This window comes from Urocampus carinirostris, chromosome 8, assembly GCF_059441175.1.
Source record: "Urocampus carinirostris isolate Australia breed hairy pipefish chromosome 8, RoL_Ucar_1.0, whole genome shotgun sequence".
NCBI lineage: Eukaryota > Metazoa > Chordata > Actinopteri > Syngnathiformes > Syngnathidae > Urocampus > Urocampus carinirostris.
In genome coordinates, this window is record NC_142356.1 from 11,519,753 (window position 1) to 11,539,708 (window position 19,956).

The 19,956-nt window shown below is 39.8% G+C and overlaps 1 protein-coding gene across 1 annotated transcript in view; it reads right to left on the bottom strand.

Annotated features, from left to right (window-relative positions):
• LOC148360715 (STE20-like serine/threonine-protein kinase) overlaps nucleotides 1-19,956 on the bottom strand; it is a 40,359-nt gene that overhangs the window by 10,263 nt on the left and 10,140 nt on the right. The window contains exons 5-15 of the mRNA XM_088341611.1: nucleotides 17,769-17,841; nucleotides 17,479-17,673; nucleotides 17,120-17,201; nucleotides 16,624-16,755; nucleotides 14,636-15,187; nucleotides 14,433-14,563; nucleotides 12,451-12,574; nucleotides 10,999-11,178; nucleotides 6,299-6,428; nucleotides 3,012-3,136; nucleotides 2,599-2,790 (exon numbers count right to left, since the gene is read on the bottom strand). Of these exons, the coding sequence (XP_088197737.1) occupies nucleotides 2,599-2,790; nucleotides 3,012-3,136; nucleotides 6,299-6,428; nucleotides 10,999-11,178; nucleotides 12,451-12,574; nucleotides 14,433-14,563; nucleotides 14,636-15,187; nucleotides 16,624-16,755; nucleotides 17,120-17,201; nucleotides 17,479-17,673; nucleotides 17,769-17,841 (1,916 nt within the window). The remainder of the gene's footprint in view (nucleotides 1-2,598; nucleotides 2,791-3,011; nucleotides 3,137-6,298; nucleotides 6,429-10,998; nucleotides 11,179-12,450; nucleotides 12,575-14,432; nucleotides 14,564-14,635; nucleotides 15,188-16,623; nucleotides 16,756-17,119; nucleotides 17,202-17,478; nucleotides 17,674-17,768; nucleotides 17,842-19,956) is intronic.

Sequence of the window (19,956 nt, forward strand, 5' to 3'; positions counted from 1 at the left end):
AAAAAAATTATAAATAGGCAACAAATATTGTAAAATCGCGAAGGAAATTTTTTAAAGTTTTGCGCGATAACATTTGGCAGAAAGAGAAACAAGAAAAAAAAACAAATAAGTCACATGACATATTCTAACTTCTGGTTAAGACTGCTGAACATAAACAAAGACAATGGCTGACAGGACTGTTGCATGTCCAATCCCTCTCCATCCATATTGAAGGATTAACAAGGCAATGCGGTAAGTTTCTAAAAGTGTTAATATGCTGTAAAATTAACTATATCTTGTAGTAGTTTAGACCAGTGATTTTTAACCACTGTGCCGCGGCTCACTAGTGTGCTGTGAGAAATTATACAAAGACATTTTTTAAAACATTTATTAATCATTTTCTGCAAATATTATGTCATTGTCAAGTGTTTGTGCTGTAAAAACTGGGGGTATTATAAATTATATTGTAATTAAACATACTGTTCGGACTCATTTTACAACATTTTTGGTTAGTGGTGTGCCGCGAATTTTTTCCAATGGAAAAAAAAAACGTGCCCTGGCTCAAAGTAGGTTGAAAAACACTGGTTTAGACAGATGTAAAAAGTTTATGCACCTCATTTTTGCAAACTTATTGGCATATGGCATATTGTATTCTACTGTTGCAGTTTTCACCATACATGATAAGAATTAAAGCTTCAATGACACATCAAGGCATATTATGAGTAAAAGACGTTTCCAATCAAAGTGAAGTTTCAAAAAATAAAAAAAATTGAAAAAAAGATTAAATTTATTTTTAGAAATGAACGTGAGTACCGTGTTTATGCGGAGAAAACACTCAGGGGAATCCATAACTTTAGGGTCCAATATTTTCATATTATTGTATACAGCAGCCATATCCCCTAGTGGGAGGTGGCTAGAATCATTTCTGGCTCTTTTTGGGAGATTGATACAGAGGAGGGGATTCCCAGCCCCCTCGCTCAACCCAACTGAAGTGTTGGGAGACATTAGGTGACCAAACCCCCCAATTCCAACCCTTAATGCTGAACGCCAAGCAGGGAGGCAACGGGTACCAATGTTTAAGTCTTAGGTATGACTCGGCCGAGGCTTGAACCACGACCTCCCAGTCTCGGGGCGGGCGCCATACCCCCAAGGCCACCGAGCTGGTTTAATATTTTCATACAACATTAAACCAGCTCAGTAGCCTAGATGGTAAGGCGCCCGCTTTGAGACTGGGAGGTTCGGGTTCGCGCCCCGGCCGAGTCATTCCTAAGACTTAAAAAGTGGTCGGCGGCGCCCTCTCTTGGCTGCGGCTGCATCGGGTCAGATGCAATCGACATTTCGTTCTGTGTACATTGTTACACAGAATGACAATACAAGGAAATTATTATTATTATTATTATTATTAAAAAGCCATTGTACCAGGGAAGGAAGCACTTTGCTGAATGATATCTATAATGACCTTAGAAATGTTCCTAAATTATATCAATTATCTGTTGTATTTTTGATAAATATCCTAGTGGATTAATATTATGAGTTTATTCTGGTATTATGTGTTATAAGGGTCTCAAGCGGCATACAGACACTCCCCTACTGACAACCATTCGACTTACGAAAAACGGTAGATACGAAAAAAAATTTCGGGATGTCGAAAAATATCCGGACATTGCTGAAATTTAGATTTTGTATTGTGTGCATATTTTTCAGAGTAGAGGACAGTACTGTCGTGCTTCTTTCTGCCGCTGCGGGTGTGTGGCGCTGTGAAAGCTCACCCAGCATCCACCACGAAGAAGAAATCCGCTTCCTCTTCCTAGTTCGTGTGTAAACAAACATTCTATACTGTCTATCTAGTCTATACTATCTACAGCGCGCTAAGAACTTTGACATTTTTTTAATATGGATGGTGTTAAATGTAAAGAAGAGGCGAGCCGTTTCTTTTGAAATGAAAGTGGAATAAGAAAGTTTGATGCGGTTGAGATAATGATTGGATCGCTCTTTTTCGGCCAGTTTTTACCACTGAGGAGGAGCTCTTGAAGCGCATCTTCCAAAAGTAAGTTAAACTTAACTTTATTTAACTTTATAGAGCATATTATTTTATTAAACATTTTTTTAGTCCAAAACAATACAGGTTATATAAGCCTAAACATACTTATATAAACCTTAAAGATACATTCCATACAAAATCTAGCACTGAAGCAACTTACGAACAGATTCAACTTAAAAAAGATCATCCGGAACCTATCTTTGTTCGTAAGTAGGGTAGCGTTTGTAATTGCAGGTCTGAAATGTCTTTTTTTTTTTCACATTTCTTTTTTGTGGTCTGTTATCTTGTTTTGCCTTGAATATATTTGTTCCTGCAGGAAAAAAAATGAATGGGGGTAAGCAGTTTTTACTTCAGCCTACTCCTTTTGGGCACATGTTTATGTAGACTTATATACAGAGCCCACAGGTTATAAACAGAATATTACTTTAGTCTCCCTATAGTGCGGAAAATACTGTATTATAACATTGCATCGAACAGTTTTTGTGCAAATATTTCATTGTGTGCTTTCAGTTATTATTGCTTGATCTTGTTTTTTGTGCTGAGCCCAAATAAAGTCACAAACAAAGAATAGTTGTTACCTGTTTGACCCTTTCTCTCTCCTGCTCCGGGGTGATAGCAGCCGCAGTGATGCGAAGACTTTTCTTGAACATGGCCATGCGGGTTTTGGCCTCGCTGCGCTGAATTTTTGGCAGTCTTGCTCTTTCTTGGGTCTGCTTGTTCTTCAGCTCTTCAATCAGTCGCTGGTTGTAGCGCTGCATTTGTTCCATCTCCTGCAGTGGAAGGACTTGAAAGTTTAGAAAAACATTTACATGCTAAAATGCTAATCAACACAATTGGTCAGGGCCCTGGTAAATACGAACAATAACAGCTAATTATTGTCACAAAATGGATATTGCTTGTCTCAGGTTGAGCTACAAGATAAAGATTGAGACATTGTCTAAGTGTTCCAATGTATTGCTTGAAAACAAGTGCATCAAAATGTAAAGCAAACCTTTTCGTGTCTTTTAAGCAGCTGATGTCTTTGCATGAAGTACTGGTCTTTCAGTTGCTGCTTGAACAGCTGGTGTTTCTCCTGCAGATGGCGCTCTTCTAGTTCCCACATGGCAGCCTCCCTTGCTGTGTGCAGACAAACACCAATGTGCTTAAGTTTAACAAAAGAATCTTATCTAGTTTCAGATAGTATGGAGGGTAACAGTCACGATGGGCTGCAGTAAATACATTAAATGTTTGGGAGATTTAAAAGCTTTATCTTTACCTTTGTTCCCTATAAAAGTGTATCGAGTAATACTCAGTAATACTCAACCCCTGCTCCAGGACCCCATGACTTGGTTCAGCAACTTTTTTCTCAGAAGTGTTTGTGTGTATAAGTGCTAAGCTAGCTTGCATTGAATAGATCCTGTAAATGAAGAGAGAGTGGTAGGAATATTTTGATCCAAAGAGAGGTTGCTGCTTGTTGAGACTCCAAGAGCCAAGAAGAAGTCCGCAGGCTCGAGAGCGTTCTACATCCGGGCCCCGGTGCTGTGGAATGCTCTGCCTTCGGAGATCTGCAACCTCAGTGGAAGTTTTTAAAACTAGACTTAAGATCCACTTCTATTCAATAGCTTATGATTGATGCCCACCTCATAGTTACTTTTCCGATCTTTTGCGACTGCCTGGCTGGTGGTGATACGAGGGAGATGGACAATTTGAGATGAGTCAGCGGACCAGCATATGGACCGGACGCACGTCGAGATGGGAAGTTGCGTCGTTGCTTTCGGGGACTTTTTTGGACAACTACCAGCTTATTGGGCACGAGTGCAAGCACACATGAGCAAAACGGACTTTGGTACCCTTTTATTTTACCGTTAATCCCTTTCAAAAAAAAGCTTTCGAGGTTTTCATCCTCTGGTTCTGACAAGCGCTAAATCTCCATCAAATGGTTCATTTTCAGAATCACTTTCAATGACCGTTTTGAAATGTGTTTTTTCCTTGACCACCCAGTGCTCGAGTCGTTCTTCGAGTTCGTTTTCAAGCTTCCTCCATTTTCCAACCACTTTATATGCATGTATCTTTGCCATTTTTGGCATCAAAACAACTCAAACATATTGTACAATCACCACACGCCCATAATTGAAATGTTAGTTCAAACTTTTGCAGGGACCTAAATCCTCAGTCGCTTCCGCCACAAAAGGCATACTGGGGTATAGGGCCCGGCTTTGAATGGAATCTGAGACTCTTTTGTGCGCGAAAATACAATACATACACAAATGGCCCCCTTCTTTTCAGCATTTACATGCTTCCATTAGGTGATATTATTCGCAAGTACAATATCAGCTTCCACTGCTACGCAGACGACACTCAACTATATCTTCCGTTGGAGGAATCTCCCACACTAAACTGTGGAAATTTGGAGGCCTGCCTCATTGAGATAAAAGAGTGGATGTCACTCAATTTCTTGCGTCTTAACTCTGAAAAGACCGAAATGTTAGTCATTGGTCCATCTAAATGCCGTGACTTATTCTCAAAAACTGCTGTGAACATTGACAAATGTCACATCACACAGAGTGACTCAGTTAAAAATTTAGGTGTCAAATTTGACCCTGATCTATCCTTTGAAATGCATGTAAAGAAAATTACTAGAACCGCTTTCTTCCATCTTGGTAACAGTGCTAAAATCCGTTCAATACTGTCTCAGTCTGATGCGGAAATTATAATTCATGCGTTTGTTACCTCCCGTCTCGATTACTGTAATGCACTACTCTCTGGTCTCCCGAAGTCTAGAATCAAGTCACTTCAGCTGGTACAAAATGCCGCAGCAAGGCTTTTAACTAGGACAAAAAAGTACGATCACATAACACCGATTTTGGCTAACCTGCATTGGCTCCCAGTTAGCCATAGATGTGATTTCAAGGTTCTCTTAGTATTGTACAAAATCATACATGGACTTGCTCCCTCTTATCTTTCAGATCTGATTTGCCCCTACGTCCCGGTCCGAAGCCTACGATCTGAGAGTGCCGGTCTTCTGGTGATCCCAAGAGCAAAGAAGTGTTCTGCTGGTTCGAGAGCGTTCTCCATCCGGGCACCGGTGCTGTGGAATGCTCTTCCCCCTGAGATCCGGTCTGCAACCTCAGTGGAAAGTTTTAAATCTAAACTTAAAACTCACTTCAACTCCATAGCATATGAATAACCTACACTTCTCGTCGGCTGAAAAATAGTCTGTGTAATGTAGTGTAATAATCTGTGAAGCCCTTTGAGACTCTTCGTGATTTAGGGCTATACAAATAAAGACTTGACTTGACACACGGTAGGGCAAATAAGTATTTAGTCAACCACTAATTGTGCAAGCTCTTCTACTTGAGGCATGTAATTGTCAACATAGGTAAACAAAAACCATGAAAGACAATGTGAAAAAAACAACAACAGAAAAACACATTGTTTGATTTTTAAAGAATGTATTTGCTAATCAAGTTGGAAAATACATATTTGGTTAAGACTGAAAGTTCATATCAATACTTTGTCATGTACCCTTTGGTGGGAATAACAAAGGCCAAATGTTTTCTGTATTTCTTCACAAGCTTTTCACACCCTGTTGCTGGTATTTGGCCCATTCCACTATGCAGATCTCTAGAGCAGTGATGTTTTGGGGCTGTCATTGGGCAACATGGACTTTCAACTCTCTTCACAGACTTTCTATCGGGTTATGTTCTGGAGACTGGCTAGGCCACTTGATGACCTTGAAATGCTTCTTTCAAAGCCACTACTTTGTTGCCCTGGTTGTGTGTGTGTTTGGGATCATTGTAATACTAAAAGACCCAGCCGTGTCTCATTTTCAATATTTTCACTCAAAATCTCTCAATACCTGGCCCCATTCATTCTTCCCTTTAAACGTCCTGGTCCCTTTGCAGAAAAAAACGGCTCCGAAGCGTGATGTTTACACCCCGATGCCTTACAGTGGGTATTGGCGTTCTTCAGATGCAATTCAGTATTCTTTTGCCTCCAAACACAAAAACCTGTGTTTCTACCAAAAAGTTCTGTTTTGGGTTCATCTGACCAGAGCACCTTCTTCCACATTTTTTGCGTGTCTACCAGGTGGCTGTGCCAAAGCTATCTATGGTTATTTTTTTAGAATTGCCTGCATCTCTGATCAGTCTTCTCCTTATTTGGGGTGACATTTCATTTAAAAAATCCTTCTTTTTGAACTATGAAAAACAAAAAACAAAACAAAAAATGACGGTCCTTGTTCAATTTGGTTCAGGCATGCAAACCACAGAAGCAGACGGAAATAAGACTTGTCATTACCTCGGAGAAGCTGCTGCTTGTGGTTGAGGCAGTCCCTCTCGATCGTGGCCAGCTCATGCTTGTGTTGCTGGATAATTTTTTTTAGAGCGCAGTCAAGATCCTGCTGCTGCTTCTGAAGAAACTCTTGCTCCTATATGAAAGCATAAAATCAAACTTAGTAAAGACTGCTCATCAAAATCGGTGTGTCTGCCGATTTGAAAATGCAGATACCGTAAATTCCGGACTACAAGTCGCTACTTTTTTCCCAAACGTTGAACCCTGCGGCTTATTCAGTGATGCGGCCAATTTATGTAATTTTTCTAATGGCCGCCAGAACGGTGGAATATATGCCCCGAGGAAGACTGCAACTTCTTATCTTGTGCACAAATAAGATTAGCGTAAACTTACCCTCATCATGCAAATTGCAAAAAGAAAGGCACATGACGCAGCTTTGAGGCTAAAAGCAATCGAGCAGTCCGATAAAGAAGGAGCGAGTGTGTTGCTAGCGTGTTTTGGAATAAGGGAGCGTGGGACGACATCTATATGACAAAGTTTCTTTCCGACACTGAGGAAGACGACTTTGATGGCTTCAGTTCTAAGGAGGAAGATGAGGACGGTTTACCGTGATTTTTACAAGTACCGTATGTTTTTTTAACAGACCCGTTTACTGTGTTGCGGGCGTGTTGCTAGCGTGTTGCTACCATTAACTGCCCTGTCACAGGCACCGTTTGGGATAAAAGTTATATTATTATTATTAAAGCTTTGAAAACTCTCTCGGTGTACCGTCTTTCTTTGTAAATATGTGTAACCCATGTATAATATGTATTTGCAACTGTATATTTTTGTAATGTATTTGTTTCAGACACTTATGCCGATATGTTTTGCACGGGCGAGTAAAAAAGAAGGGGCGAAACAAACGCGGGATGACGGGAAGTGGGGACTGGTAAAGGTGAGTGTTTGTGGACGCTGCGGGCAATAGTGGATATATATTTTTCCCACCCTTACCTTTGGAAATATACACTTTTTTCCTTGGATTACTTTCAACGGGACGCGGACTCTGCAGTTCTGCATCAAACCTTAAGCACCGGTATCATTTTCCGTTCATTTTGCCGGCTGTGATTTTTGGACTGTGTACTTTTATGAAAGACATTCAGTTTCAATCGCGGGACTTAAAGTCGGGTTTGGGTTAATTTTGTGTTTGTGTTACATTTTTTTAATGTGGGCGCATGCGGCTTATATACAGGTGCGGCTTGTGTAAGTACAAAATTGGTTTTCCCTTTTAAAATGTGGTGGGTGTGACTTATAATCAGGCGCGCTCTATAGTCCGGAATTTACGGTAACTAAAATAAATGAAAAACAAGTAAAACACCATTTGAATCAATAATAACATCTTCGTGACATTTAGAATGCCTACTTGTACTATAACGAGCAAAATTAGAACATTAATCAATTACATGATTCAAAACAAGTACTCACCAGCTCACATGGTTCAATTAATACCCCAAAACAAATGAGTCCTTATCACTCTGCTTGGATGGACAACCACCCAAAGATATTATGATTACTGATGCAAGGCACCTGGCTGCTTGTCTCTTTTTAAACCCCTGTATTCCTGTCACCCGTTGTCAGTCCGTCTGCGAACCTCAGCTACGCTGGGCAAGCCTTTTTCGACCCTGACTCCGACCCATTTTCTGAACGTTTTGGCTCCCCTGTCCCGCCACCGATCTGTTTTTTCCCGCTCTCGACACTGCCATCGCTTGCCACGGAAATACCACTTTCGCGTCTGAGTAACCTGTTCCGCACGACCAGCGATCTACGGATCGTGTATACTATGCTTTCCATCTTCCTAATAAATCTAAGAGAAACGCACGCAAGTGAGTCCTGTCTTCGTTCTGGTCCTGACAAAGGAACCAGCAGAAAATCATTCATGTACTACATTCGGATATTAAACTGCAAATTTGTTGTTCTCTGCACACAAGGTAACGAGCCCTAAAATACCTTTGAAATTGTGATCAAATGAGGTTGATATTAAAACAAAATATACAGTATACAATATACAGATCTAGTATAAGTGCATTAGACAGGGTACAATAGAATAAAGGAAATGACTAAATCGTAACATGGGCCACTCCCTGTGGATGAAAGTACTGTAATACACTCCCATGCTTTGCAGAACAAACCAAACCAAGGTTGCCACTGCCCATGAGAGCGCAAACATGCAGGTGGAAATTGAACAGGGTATAGAAAAACAAATAAACATCAGTGTTCTCGTTTGCATAGTCTCAAATCAACGTGCGTCCCCGGGACGCAACAGTTTGGACAAAAAAATTGTCATTATTACCCGATTACCTTTTTTTCAAAACAAAGATTTACCGCACTCCAAACTTTTCGTCAGGCAGATCCGGCAGATGTTGTTTTGGTCTCGCGGTTCGAGTTTTCGTCCGCACGCCGATCTCGAGTTGAGTGGTGAAAAGTCCGTCTCTTTTCAGAGAACCGGCTTTTTCGGCTCAACTCATTCAAGAGCGCCGGCTCTCAAACGGCTCACTTGCTTTGATGCATTATATTACGAATTATGATGTCATATAAAGAAGTTAAGAAAAAAAGGAAGTATAAAAGGAGAAAATGAAAAAAAGACGGGTTTGTGGTTATCCCTTTAATCGGTATATTAACGACAATAATTTGATGCAGAAAATGAATTCATAATTTGATGATTAAAACTGAATGAATATACAGTGGGACCTCGCTACTTCGCGGTTCCACGTTCGCGGGTTCAGAGCTTCGCGGGTCTAAAAATAATAATAATAAAATAAAATAATAAAAAAATATATATATATATGTTTTTTAAGCATTTTTGAAGGGGCGTTGCTACTTCGCGGATTTTCACTTTTTGCGGGTGGTTTTGGTCCCCATTAACCGGGTCTAAAAAACAATAATAATAAAATCATAAAAAAATATCTATTTTTATATATATATATATATATATATATATATATATATATATATATATTTTTTAAAGCATTTTTGAAGGGGTGTCGCTACTTCGCAGATTTTCACTTTTCGCGGGTGGTTTTGGTCCCCATTAACCGCGATAAGCGAGGGATTATTGTATAGATTTTTATTATATATTTGTCACCGATTTACAATTTCAACCTCGATAACACTAAATTTTGGGGACCCATAATTCTCTGTTGGGACCCATAGATTTTTGAACATGCGAGTCCCCGGGACCCATCATTTTTCAGAGGTAAAATGAACACTGAAACATTATACTTTGAATGTTAGTAAATTCATCGAGACTCGACAGGAAGACATAAAGTTGAAACTCCACCGAAACTTCACTCATTACTTTCTTTGGGGATGCTTGAATCTTATCCTCTTTAATATGCTTTACAATTGCATTTCTCACACTACTTTACAGAAGGCCCAACCTGATTGGTTATTTTCATTTAAAAATGTATCATCTTGACAAAACCCTTCCCACTATGCACACAATGTTCCCTTAAGAAACACGTTAAACATTATTTTCCAGAGACCAAGTTCACATCTCAAATCATCTTTTTCCCCTGAGAAATAAATCATCAAGTAGTTCATCTTTTTCTCATGAAAAAGTCAAATTTTGATTCATCAAATGAGTTGTTTTATTCTGCACATATTAATTTCTGCCTTTTCTTGACCGGTCTAATGTATGTATTTTTCTTCCTGGTAGGGGGATTACCTCATGTGCGGTCCCTTCTCAAGGTTTCTTTATTTTCCTCATGTTGAGGATTTGAGTTTTTCCTTGCCCTCATGTAGGTTTTAGATCAGGGGATGGTGTCATAATAGTCTGTACAGTACTTTGCAATCATCTGTGGTCTGTGCAGCCCTTTGAGACTCCTTGTGATTAAGGGCTAAACAAATAAACATGACTTGACTTCTTTGCCATTCTGTCTTGAAGGCAAGCATCTCGGAGTCGCCTTTTCACTGTAGCAGTTTACGCTGTTGTTCAACAGATACTATTTAACGAAGCTACCAGTTGAGAACCTTTAAGGCGTCTATTGCGCAAACTAGATATTGTAAGGTACTTGTCCTTTTGCTTGGTTGTGCCTTCCATTTCTCTTTCTACTCTGGTTAGAGCCTGTTTGTGCCGTTTTCTGAAGGGAGTAGTAGACACAGTTGAAGGAGATCTTCAGTTTCTTCAGTTTCAATTTCTGGAATGGGATAGCTTTCATTTCTTCAAACAAAGAATACATTGTCAAGGTGTTCTCTTTTTCTGGCCATTTTGAATGTTAAATCACACCCACGAATGTGATGCTCCAGATACTAGCTCAAAGGAAGGTCCGTTTTATAGCTTCTTTAACCGGCTAAACTGTTTTCAGCTGTGCTAATGTAATTGCACAATGATTTTGTAATCACTGATTAGCTAGAAGCTAGTTAGAAAACACAATTCTCAATTAGAACGTTGGAGTGCTGGTTTCTGGAAACAGGCCTCTAGACACCTATGCATATATTTCATTAAAAAACAGACATTTGCAGATGAAATAGTCTTTTACCATGTTAACAGTGTAAGAGGTGCATTTCTGACTAGTTTCATGTCATCTTCATTGAAAAAAACGGCGGTTTCTTTCAAAAATAAGGACATGTTCAAGAAACCCCAAACGTTTGAACGCAAGTGTACGTGTGTTTTATTTTTTCCCACAACATTGCACTCTGTGTTGTTCTCGTCTTACGTGTGTTGTACTGACCTCCTTTTTCCGATTTTTGAGCATGTTCTGATACTTGGACAACTCCTTGTCCTGCTCAGACTTGATGCGTTTGGCCTCGTCCCTCAGTCGGTTGGTGTGTTCCTGTTCCAAACGTTCAATGGTCTGCTTTTGCTGTCTTTCTAGGTTTTCTACCTCCTGGTCATACTGACGCTTCTTACTCTGAAAACACATAGGACAAGTATGAAACGTAATCAAATACAAGTAAAATTGAAGTAAACTTAGATGGTAAATCCTGTCAGGCATACTTCAAATCACTCACAGTATATTTTTTGTATTCAAAATCTAATATTTCAAACAATTTTTTTACAGAAAGAATATAACCTCTATACCAGGGGTGTCAAACTCATTTGAACTCGGGGGCCACACGATAGAACAAACATTCTCCCGGGGGCCGGACTAGTAGATTAAAGAGAAAGAAAAAGAGGGATAAAGAAATAAGAGAAAAGGGAAGGGAAAAGAAGAGAGAGGGCGGGACCAAGAAAGAGAGAGAGGGAGAGAGCGTGAGAAACAAAAGAGATAAAAAGAGAAGTCGTGAGAGAGGGGGAAAGAAAGGGAGAGGAAGAAAGAAATACAAAGAGAAATAGAAAAACAGAAGGAGAAAGAGAAAAGGAAAAAAGGAAGTTAGAGCAAAATAAGTTAAAAAGACATGGATAGAGAAAGAGACAAAGAGCAACAAAGGAAGAGAAAAAGAGAGACACAGTGAGTGAAAGGGACAGAGACAGAGAGTGGGAAAAAAGGGGTGGAAAGAGAGAAAGAGAGAGAGAGAGAGAGTAATAAATACAAGTACAGTGTCTTTGTTCGAGGCACCTGGCTTTAGCAACATCAAGTTGACATATTTTAACCTGCAGCTTGTTTTTCTCTTGCACTTCTCTGAGTGTTGTCTTGCGGGCCGGATTCAATCCCTTAGCGGGCCTGATCTGGCCCGCAGGCCACCTGTTTGACACCTGTGCTCTATACTGTATCTCTTGCGCGCTAGGAACCTTTTTATTGTTTATTATCTTTTACATCCATTCAATATGGTTGGTGATAAGTGCAAAGAAGAGGCGAACTGTTTCATTATAAATCAAAGTGGAATATGGAAGCTTGATGCGGTTGAGAGAATGGTTGGATCGCCTTTTTTCTACTACAGAGGAGGAAGTCTCCTAACTCTTGAAACCCATTTTCCAAAAGTAAGTTAAACTTAACTTTATTCATCTTTATGGAGCATATTACTTTATGAAATGTTCATTCTTCAGTACAAAACAATACAGGTTACTTAACAAGCCTTAAACATACTTATATAAACCTAAAACATAAAAAATATAGCACTGAAGCAACCTACGAACAAATTCAACTTACAAACGATCTCGTTCGTAAGTAGGGCAACGTCTTTATTGTAAAGTCCCTGCTTATAATAAACTCTCACAATCGTGATATACATTCGCAACTCACTGTTGTCTCCTGCTCAAAGCGGCGGTAAATATGGTCTTTTTGTTGGTTTAGCTTGTTGCTGAGCTGCTGCTGAGCTCTCTGTTCTTCTTTCTGCAAGAGACGCAATTCCCTCAGTTCCTGGCGTCTGTGGAAATAAGGAAAACAAAAGTTAAATGAGTAATTAAAAAAATATAAAAGGCACCTACAAGAACACAATATTAACCGTAATTTCTGGACTGTAAGGCGCATCTAAAAACCCCAGAGTGGCCATACATTTTCGAGTGCGTCTTATAGTCTGATGCGCCTTATATACCGAAAAATACGGTGGATAAAATCGGAAAAGCACAGTTGCAATTCAATTATACTGCACACGGTAGCTGTTTTGCTTTTGAGAGACATATTGATTGGTCTTCGGTTGCCCTCTTGTAGTTAACATGTTTATGTTTTTTGCAAAAGTGAAACAAAAGCTAGGCAAAGAACTTCTACGGCAGCTTGGATGCGTAATTTCGAACGCCCATTGCAAATCCTCTGATTGGCTCCCTGTCCCTATTTGAACCTAGTCCTGTCTATCCCCTGTTGTCAGTCCGTCTGCGAACCTCTGTTTATACAAGGCAAGCCTTTTTGTACCAGGACTTCCGCCTGTCCCGTATTTGCTCCCGCTTTTCTCCGGCTACGACCTGTTTTGATCCCGACCACGTCTACTCTCCGGTCCCGGCTTACGGCTCATTCTTGATCCCGACTACGTCTACTCTCCCGTCCTGGCTTACGACTTGTTTCCGACACTGACCACGCTTTGCTCTCCCAGTCCCGGCTACCGACCAGTTTTTCCCGTCCCTGACATCGCCATCGCTTGCTACGGAAGATCCACTTTCGTGTTCGAATCACAGCCCGAGTGTGAGAGCGAACACAGGATCGTGGGGGCAGCCCTTCCTCCTTCTTTCAATAAAACTTGTGGTAAACGTTACGCAATTGGGTCCTGTTTCCGTTCTGGTCCTGACACTTTTGTTGCAGATTTGAACAATAACTGCCTTTGAGAAACTTGTAGAGTGGTCTCGGAGTGCCCTCTTGTGGTTAACATGTTGTATGTTAGTAAGATTAATTGAAACCGTAAAAGCAGATGTCATCATGTTAATTTATGTTTTAATAATTAAACTTTTTTAATTTAAATGTATAGATTTTTTTTATGCAACGCTAGCACTTACTGTAGTATTAAATCACACATACTTTATATTCCAGTGCGCCTTACACAAAAAAAAAAAATCACAAAATACTACTTTTTTAGGGTTGTACCTGTACTATTGTTTGTCATTGTTGGTTTCCATAGAGAGGTGTTTTTTTTTCTTTTAAGAAAATATTACTTCTATAATAGGTGATATTTGTTGGTGATAGGCAGGGTTGGGTAGGGTTACTTTAACTTGATTACTTTCAATTACTTTTGGATTACTCCAATACCAAATATGCTAATAAAAGACAAAAGAAACTAAATATGAATAAAATGACTGAATTTTGTGCAGGCTTGGGGAGTAACGGAATACATGGAACGGCAAAAATGATGTTGGCAAGCTGTTTGGATTTATTTTCATTTGTTTCTGTCGCATTTTATGTTAGTTTTGCCGGAGATCAAAGAGATCAAAGCCAGGAGAGAAAGCTTACCACGCGTTGTGAGTCATAATATTATTCATATTTAGTTTATTTTGTCTTTTATTAGCATATTTGATATTGGAGTAATCCAAAAGTAGTTGAAAGTAATCAAGTTAAAGTAACCCTACCCAACCCTGGTGATTGGAATGAGTGGAGAGGTGTTGTAAAAGGATAGTGGGAGTTTTGGACATGTTCTAAGGGGTGGGCAGGGCACCCATATGATGCGCCAGGGGTAAACCAGTGAAAGCTGCCGGGCCCTGCTGTTAAACGGAAGGAAGGAAGGAAGGAAGGAAGGAAGGAAGGAAGGAAGGAAGGATGGAAGGAAGGAAGGAAGGATAATAGCTGAACAAAAAGATATATACCTCAGGAATCTCATCTCCTCATTCTTCGTGTCATTGTCCGTAATGATCTTTGATGTAGTAACACTAACTTCGACACCGTCGACAATGAATTTACGTGTCTTTTTCAAAGTCTTCTTCTGACGCTTTGTTTCCTGAAAGCAAAACCAACATTTTTCTATTTACCAGTTTCCAGTTTATACGTTAATGTGTGCGATGTGTGGTACCTGAATGGAAACGGATCCAGGTTCTTTTGTTTTAGACAGGAAACTTGAGATTGAAAGATTGAGGTCCACACTGCTACTATCTGCTGTTGAGCTCCGACCAGAGTCTGAATTGTCATCCTTCTCTTTATCTTTTGAGAGAACCTCGTTGCGACCTGGGGAAGTCATTTTAACGTTTTTGTGTATGCTTTCTTCCATTTGTGAGACTGAGTCTTGTAAACTAATCATATTTTTCTCTGGAGAGATGATATCCTTTGGAATCTCTAGAGTACCCTCTGGACTCTCTGGTGGATGTAATTCCTTTTCATTTTCAGAAGCTATGTCAAGCTGCTCCATTTCCTTGGCAGGTGGAATTGACAAAGCATTGTCGGGTTCTATTTTCTCCAAAACAATCTTTTCTGCACGCTCTGTAGCTGCAGATGTATTGGTCTCCTCGACCAAGGGAAGTCGTGGTTCAGTCTTTTCAGGGACAGATTCCAAGATTGTGGGGGAAAGTGGAATCTTTTCATCCTCAGAACTGGCGACGCTGACATCAGAGGGAGCCCGTTTATGACCCTGCAACAGACAGGGTTGTTTTACAATGGCGCACCTACTGCAGTTTCCTGTCACTCTTAGCAAATGTATCACAATTCTATAAAGAAGATCTAGTTTATACGATAAAGCACTACCCAAAGGGAAACCTCTCACTGATGCAAACTTGAAAAAGAGGTGTGAGTCAGAAAAACGGGAAAGAAGGTGGCTAAAATGGGCAGATTTGAAGGAGAAAGCATTAGGGGGCTCAGTGTGAAGATTGTTATCAATTTTAACATTTTTTACAGAGTGATACATTAAAGTTTTTTTCAGATGATTGTCCAATGAAAAAGACACATAGTAGCACACAACTTTTTTATGAATCAAATCAAACCAAAAGGGATGAAAAAAAACGTTATTGTCACAGTTGCCCATTGCCCTCACTTGGCTCCGCCCTTTTGGCGCTAGCTGTGTCTCGTTGCCTGATTGGCTTCCCTCCTATTTAAACTCAGTGCTCTCAGTCAACCCTCGTCAGTCCGTCAACGAACCTCTGCACCCGCAAGACGTGAGTTTTGATTCTCTCCGGTATCTGACTCCAGTCTCCAGTGTCGGGATTCGATCCCTCCTGTCTCGTCCTGTCTGATATCTTGCTACTGTCTCCGGTATCCGGTATAGATTCCGCCTGTCTCATCCTGTCCGATATCCTGCGCCAGTCTCCAGTATTGATCCCGTCTGTCTCAACATGTATGATATCTGACTTCAGTATCCGATACCGATCCCGTCTGTCTTGTCCTGTCGGATATCTGATCCCGTCTGTCCGGTATCTGCTAGTGTATCTGGGATAGATCCTGGCTGTCCCATCCTGTCCGGTATCAACCCTGTCTGTCTGTCGTGTATCTGGTATTGATCTTGTCGGCCTCTTGCTTCCCGTTTTTCCACGCCGAACTTCTGTCTTACTTCTTCGGCCCAGCGATCACTGAATCACTGGCGTTCGTGTTCACGCGCATGACTGCCCCATTCCCGTAAAATAAAGCTTATGTGAAAACGTTACGCATCTGGGTTCTCCTCCTATTCTGGTTTTGGCAATTAATCAATTCCTTCAAATGTGCTGCTCAAGAAAATACATTATTTTAATATTACATTCTGTAGATTTTGGCATTTTCTGCTTATTATTGTTTTATTGACACAGCTACGGTCACACTGAACATGAACCAGGGCTTTGAGACTGTGTTTCTATTAAAATGAGTGCGCTTTTCACGGGTGAGCAGTGCAACTGCTGGAAGGAGAATTCCTGCAAGCGGAAGATACGACGAAAAACCCAAGGTTTCAATTATTATGAATGAATTATTTTTTTTCCGTCCTTGTTGGTTTTATTAAGAGTGTCCTTAATTTGAGGGTCACCCTATCTTAACAGCTTGTTTTGCCATTGGTAAATTGAAAAAGGAACAAAACAATAACAAAGAAAGATGTACTCAACATACCATATTTGGTTCAGTTTCTTCTTCTTCCTCTTCTTCTTTGTGTTCCTCGATCTCTTCAGTCACCTCAGCCTTTGCTTCAGCTATGAGCTCCCTGAGAGGTTTGCTGTCAGTCACAGTGGCCACAAAAGAATGCTGCATAAACCAAACAAAGAAAGATGATTAAAACAAAAAGAAAAAATGCTACAGGTAAAGAATGCTATTGCATTGCAAAGGTGGATTACAACGGTTGGGAAAAAAAAGGAAAAAAAGAACATTTCTAAGCACAACACAATTTTTACAAACAATGTGAAAAAACATTTTGATATTTGGCATTGAACGTTTTCACCATGCGATACAAACTCAACATTGCCCTCTAGCGGGCAGAGAGAACACCTGCATTTATTTTAAAAAGATCATAACTTTTGACAGAAATGACTTGGAGACTCGCTTCTTTTTATGACATACTCAGAAAGGTATGGCGGTCTGGATTAATACGGGCAGGCTGCTTTGGGTGTACCTGCAAAAGTTGGGCTGCGCTCCATCTGTTGTCCACATTTTTGTCCAAACATCGCTTTAGAAAGTCTTTCAATTCTGGAGACCTGAAAGAATCAAGTTCAAATTAAGAATTGAATGTTCGCTAACAATTTGCATTTTTCAGAAACACTGTGCTTTATGTTAGCATTGCGGGCTTTCAACAATACATCGTTGGGAAAGCTAGTGCAGGTTTCTGTGGACAACAGTTTGAAAAATGACCACGCCTTGAAATTGATGAAAACAGAATTTTCTTCTTATATCATTTTGTTGACACACGGTACACATCAAACTTGGTCTGAATGCGGGTTCATGATTGTATTAACATGCAAGTTTTATGTCTACCAGCGTGATGGCTGCATCAGCGATGGAGGGTCAGACTTTGCAATTTTCAGAAGGACTCTCATGGGGTTCATCTCGTGATTCGGAGGTTCAATCTGAGCCATTTCAATCAGAGTGATCCCAAGTGACCAGATATCGGCTTTGTAGTCGTATGGACGGTCCTTAGATGTTTCACACATGACTACTTCAGGAGCCATCCTGCCACAGATCAAGAAGGATAAAGATCTTAAACAATAGTGTAACGTCAAAATTGTTTTAAAACTAAAAATGGGCAAAATCTTTCATAAACTCACCAGTATGGTGTCCCAATAAATGAGTCTCTCCTCTGCAGTGTTTTGACGTTTCTAGCAGAAACTCCAAAGTCAGCTGGAACAGATGTGAAAAAAATCAGACCACATCTTAACCACAGATAATCTACATGAATTACACATTTTAAATTGATCATGTAGATAAAAAAGGATAACATAAAAAAAGATGGTTGTGTTTCTTGACCAACTTGCAGCTAGCAAAACTATACTAGGATAAGTTAAATATCGAACCAGGAAAACATGAGTAATAGTGTGTGCCCAAAAAGAGTACCGTATTTTCCAGGCAGAATCTAGGCTTACAGTTTATATAAAAGATCTCAGTGGATGTGCTTTCAGCCGCTCTGCCCCCCAGCTCTGGAACTCTTTGCCGCCTGACCTCTGAAATTCTGCGACCGTGTCCACTTTCAAATCCGGACTCAAAACTCACCTCTTCAGACTTGCCTATTCTTGACCATATGCCTCACACATCGCCCCTTTTAACTAAAATGTGTTTTATTGGCTATGTATTACTTGCTTGTTTTACTCTTGTTTTAATATTCGTTTATTGTTGTGTCCTACTCATATGTACAGCAACCTTGGGTGTCCTGAAAGGTGCTTCAAAATACAATGTATTACCATTATTATTACGATCATGTTTTACTAAACAGCTTGACTCTTTTATTACATTTTATTAGTTAGGGCATATGGAAAGAATAGATGAAGGCTGTTTGACGAGGAGTGTGTAGTGCAGAAGTGGTGGAAAATAGGATGAGAGCAAGACCCAAATATGGTTGGATGATTGGGTGAAACATGCCCTGAACGTGAGGTCAGCTTATTTAATGGATGCAAGAGTGTGTGGTAGGGATAGATGTAAACGTCAAAGGATATTTAAGAATGACTGATATTGATACACATGATGCGGAAGGGGTAAACCAGTGAATGTGAGCGTGTTCTTGACTATAGACACCTCCATGAGGGGGGATATGGCTTTGGTATATAAATCGATTCCATTTTATTATACAACATTTTATAGAATGTTAAGAAAAATAGCTAAGGTTCTATTTAAGGACCAGAAAAACGGTGACTTTGGTGATAATTTCTAAAACTTGGAAAAGTCATGTTACCATTAAATCCTCCCAAAAGGCAAATATATATATATATATATATATATATATATATATATATTCACACTCAGATATGTAATAATAATACCAAGACAATTTACAGTAATAACAATAATGATAAGCGTAGTATGTTTCACTTCTGTGATCTAGTTAGCAAAAGTAGTCTCCCACAATGGCTGACAGGACTGTGGCATGTCCAATCCATCCACATCCATGTTGAAGATTTAACAATGCAATGCCCCAAGTTTGGAATTGTGCTTATTTGATGTATAAACCACGATATCTTGCAATAGTTTGGATTGATGTTAAGTGTATGCACTTTCCTTTCGCGAACATATTGGCAAATTGTATCAATGTATTGTATTATTGCGTTTTTTTACTATCCGGAGAAGGAAATTTAAGCTTCAATAACATGCCTTCTTTGGTGGTTTAGCTCAGGGTCATATTTAAGACACTACATGTCAATCAGTAGATTATCATGTGCAATATTTGTGAAAAGTGTGTTGGTGTTGTGTGGTCATTGCTTGTCAGGATCTCAATGTAAGGATATCCATGCAAACTTGCTGGCGGGGATCCTTGCTTCCAACGTGTCAGTTGCACTGACTGACAGGCAACTATGCCAGTCATTACGAAATAAACTAACATTTAATCAAACGCACCGCCTAAAACACCTCAAGTTCAGTGTGACCGTACACCAAAAAAAAGGCAAAAAAGAATGGACTTTTCTTTCTGGATGGCCCAGGACCAGTTCGCTTTTTGGGGATCACCAATTTATAGGACCTTACTTTAAAACAGTGAAAATATTGTCATTGTTTCAAAGATTTAGTGACTATGAATGAGTTTTATTTTCTCATCTGTACCAGATGGCCCACAGCCTCAGTATCGATCCGTGTTGGTGCTATTACCATACAAAATGTGTGCATAGTATTGTTGCACATTCCTTTTCTATTTCCAAAACTTAAATCTCCGAGGGCTCAGAAAATTAGTGCTGCAAAGCACTCAATAAACAAGAGGATTTATTTTTTGACTAGCAAAATATCAACTCTTAGCTTCTTGCAAATGTTTCACCT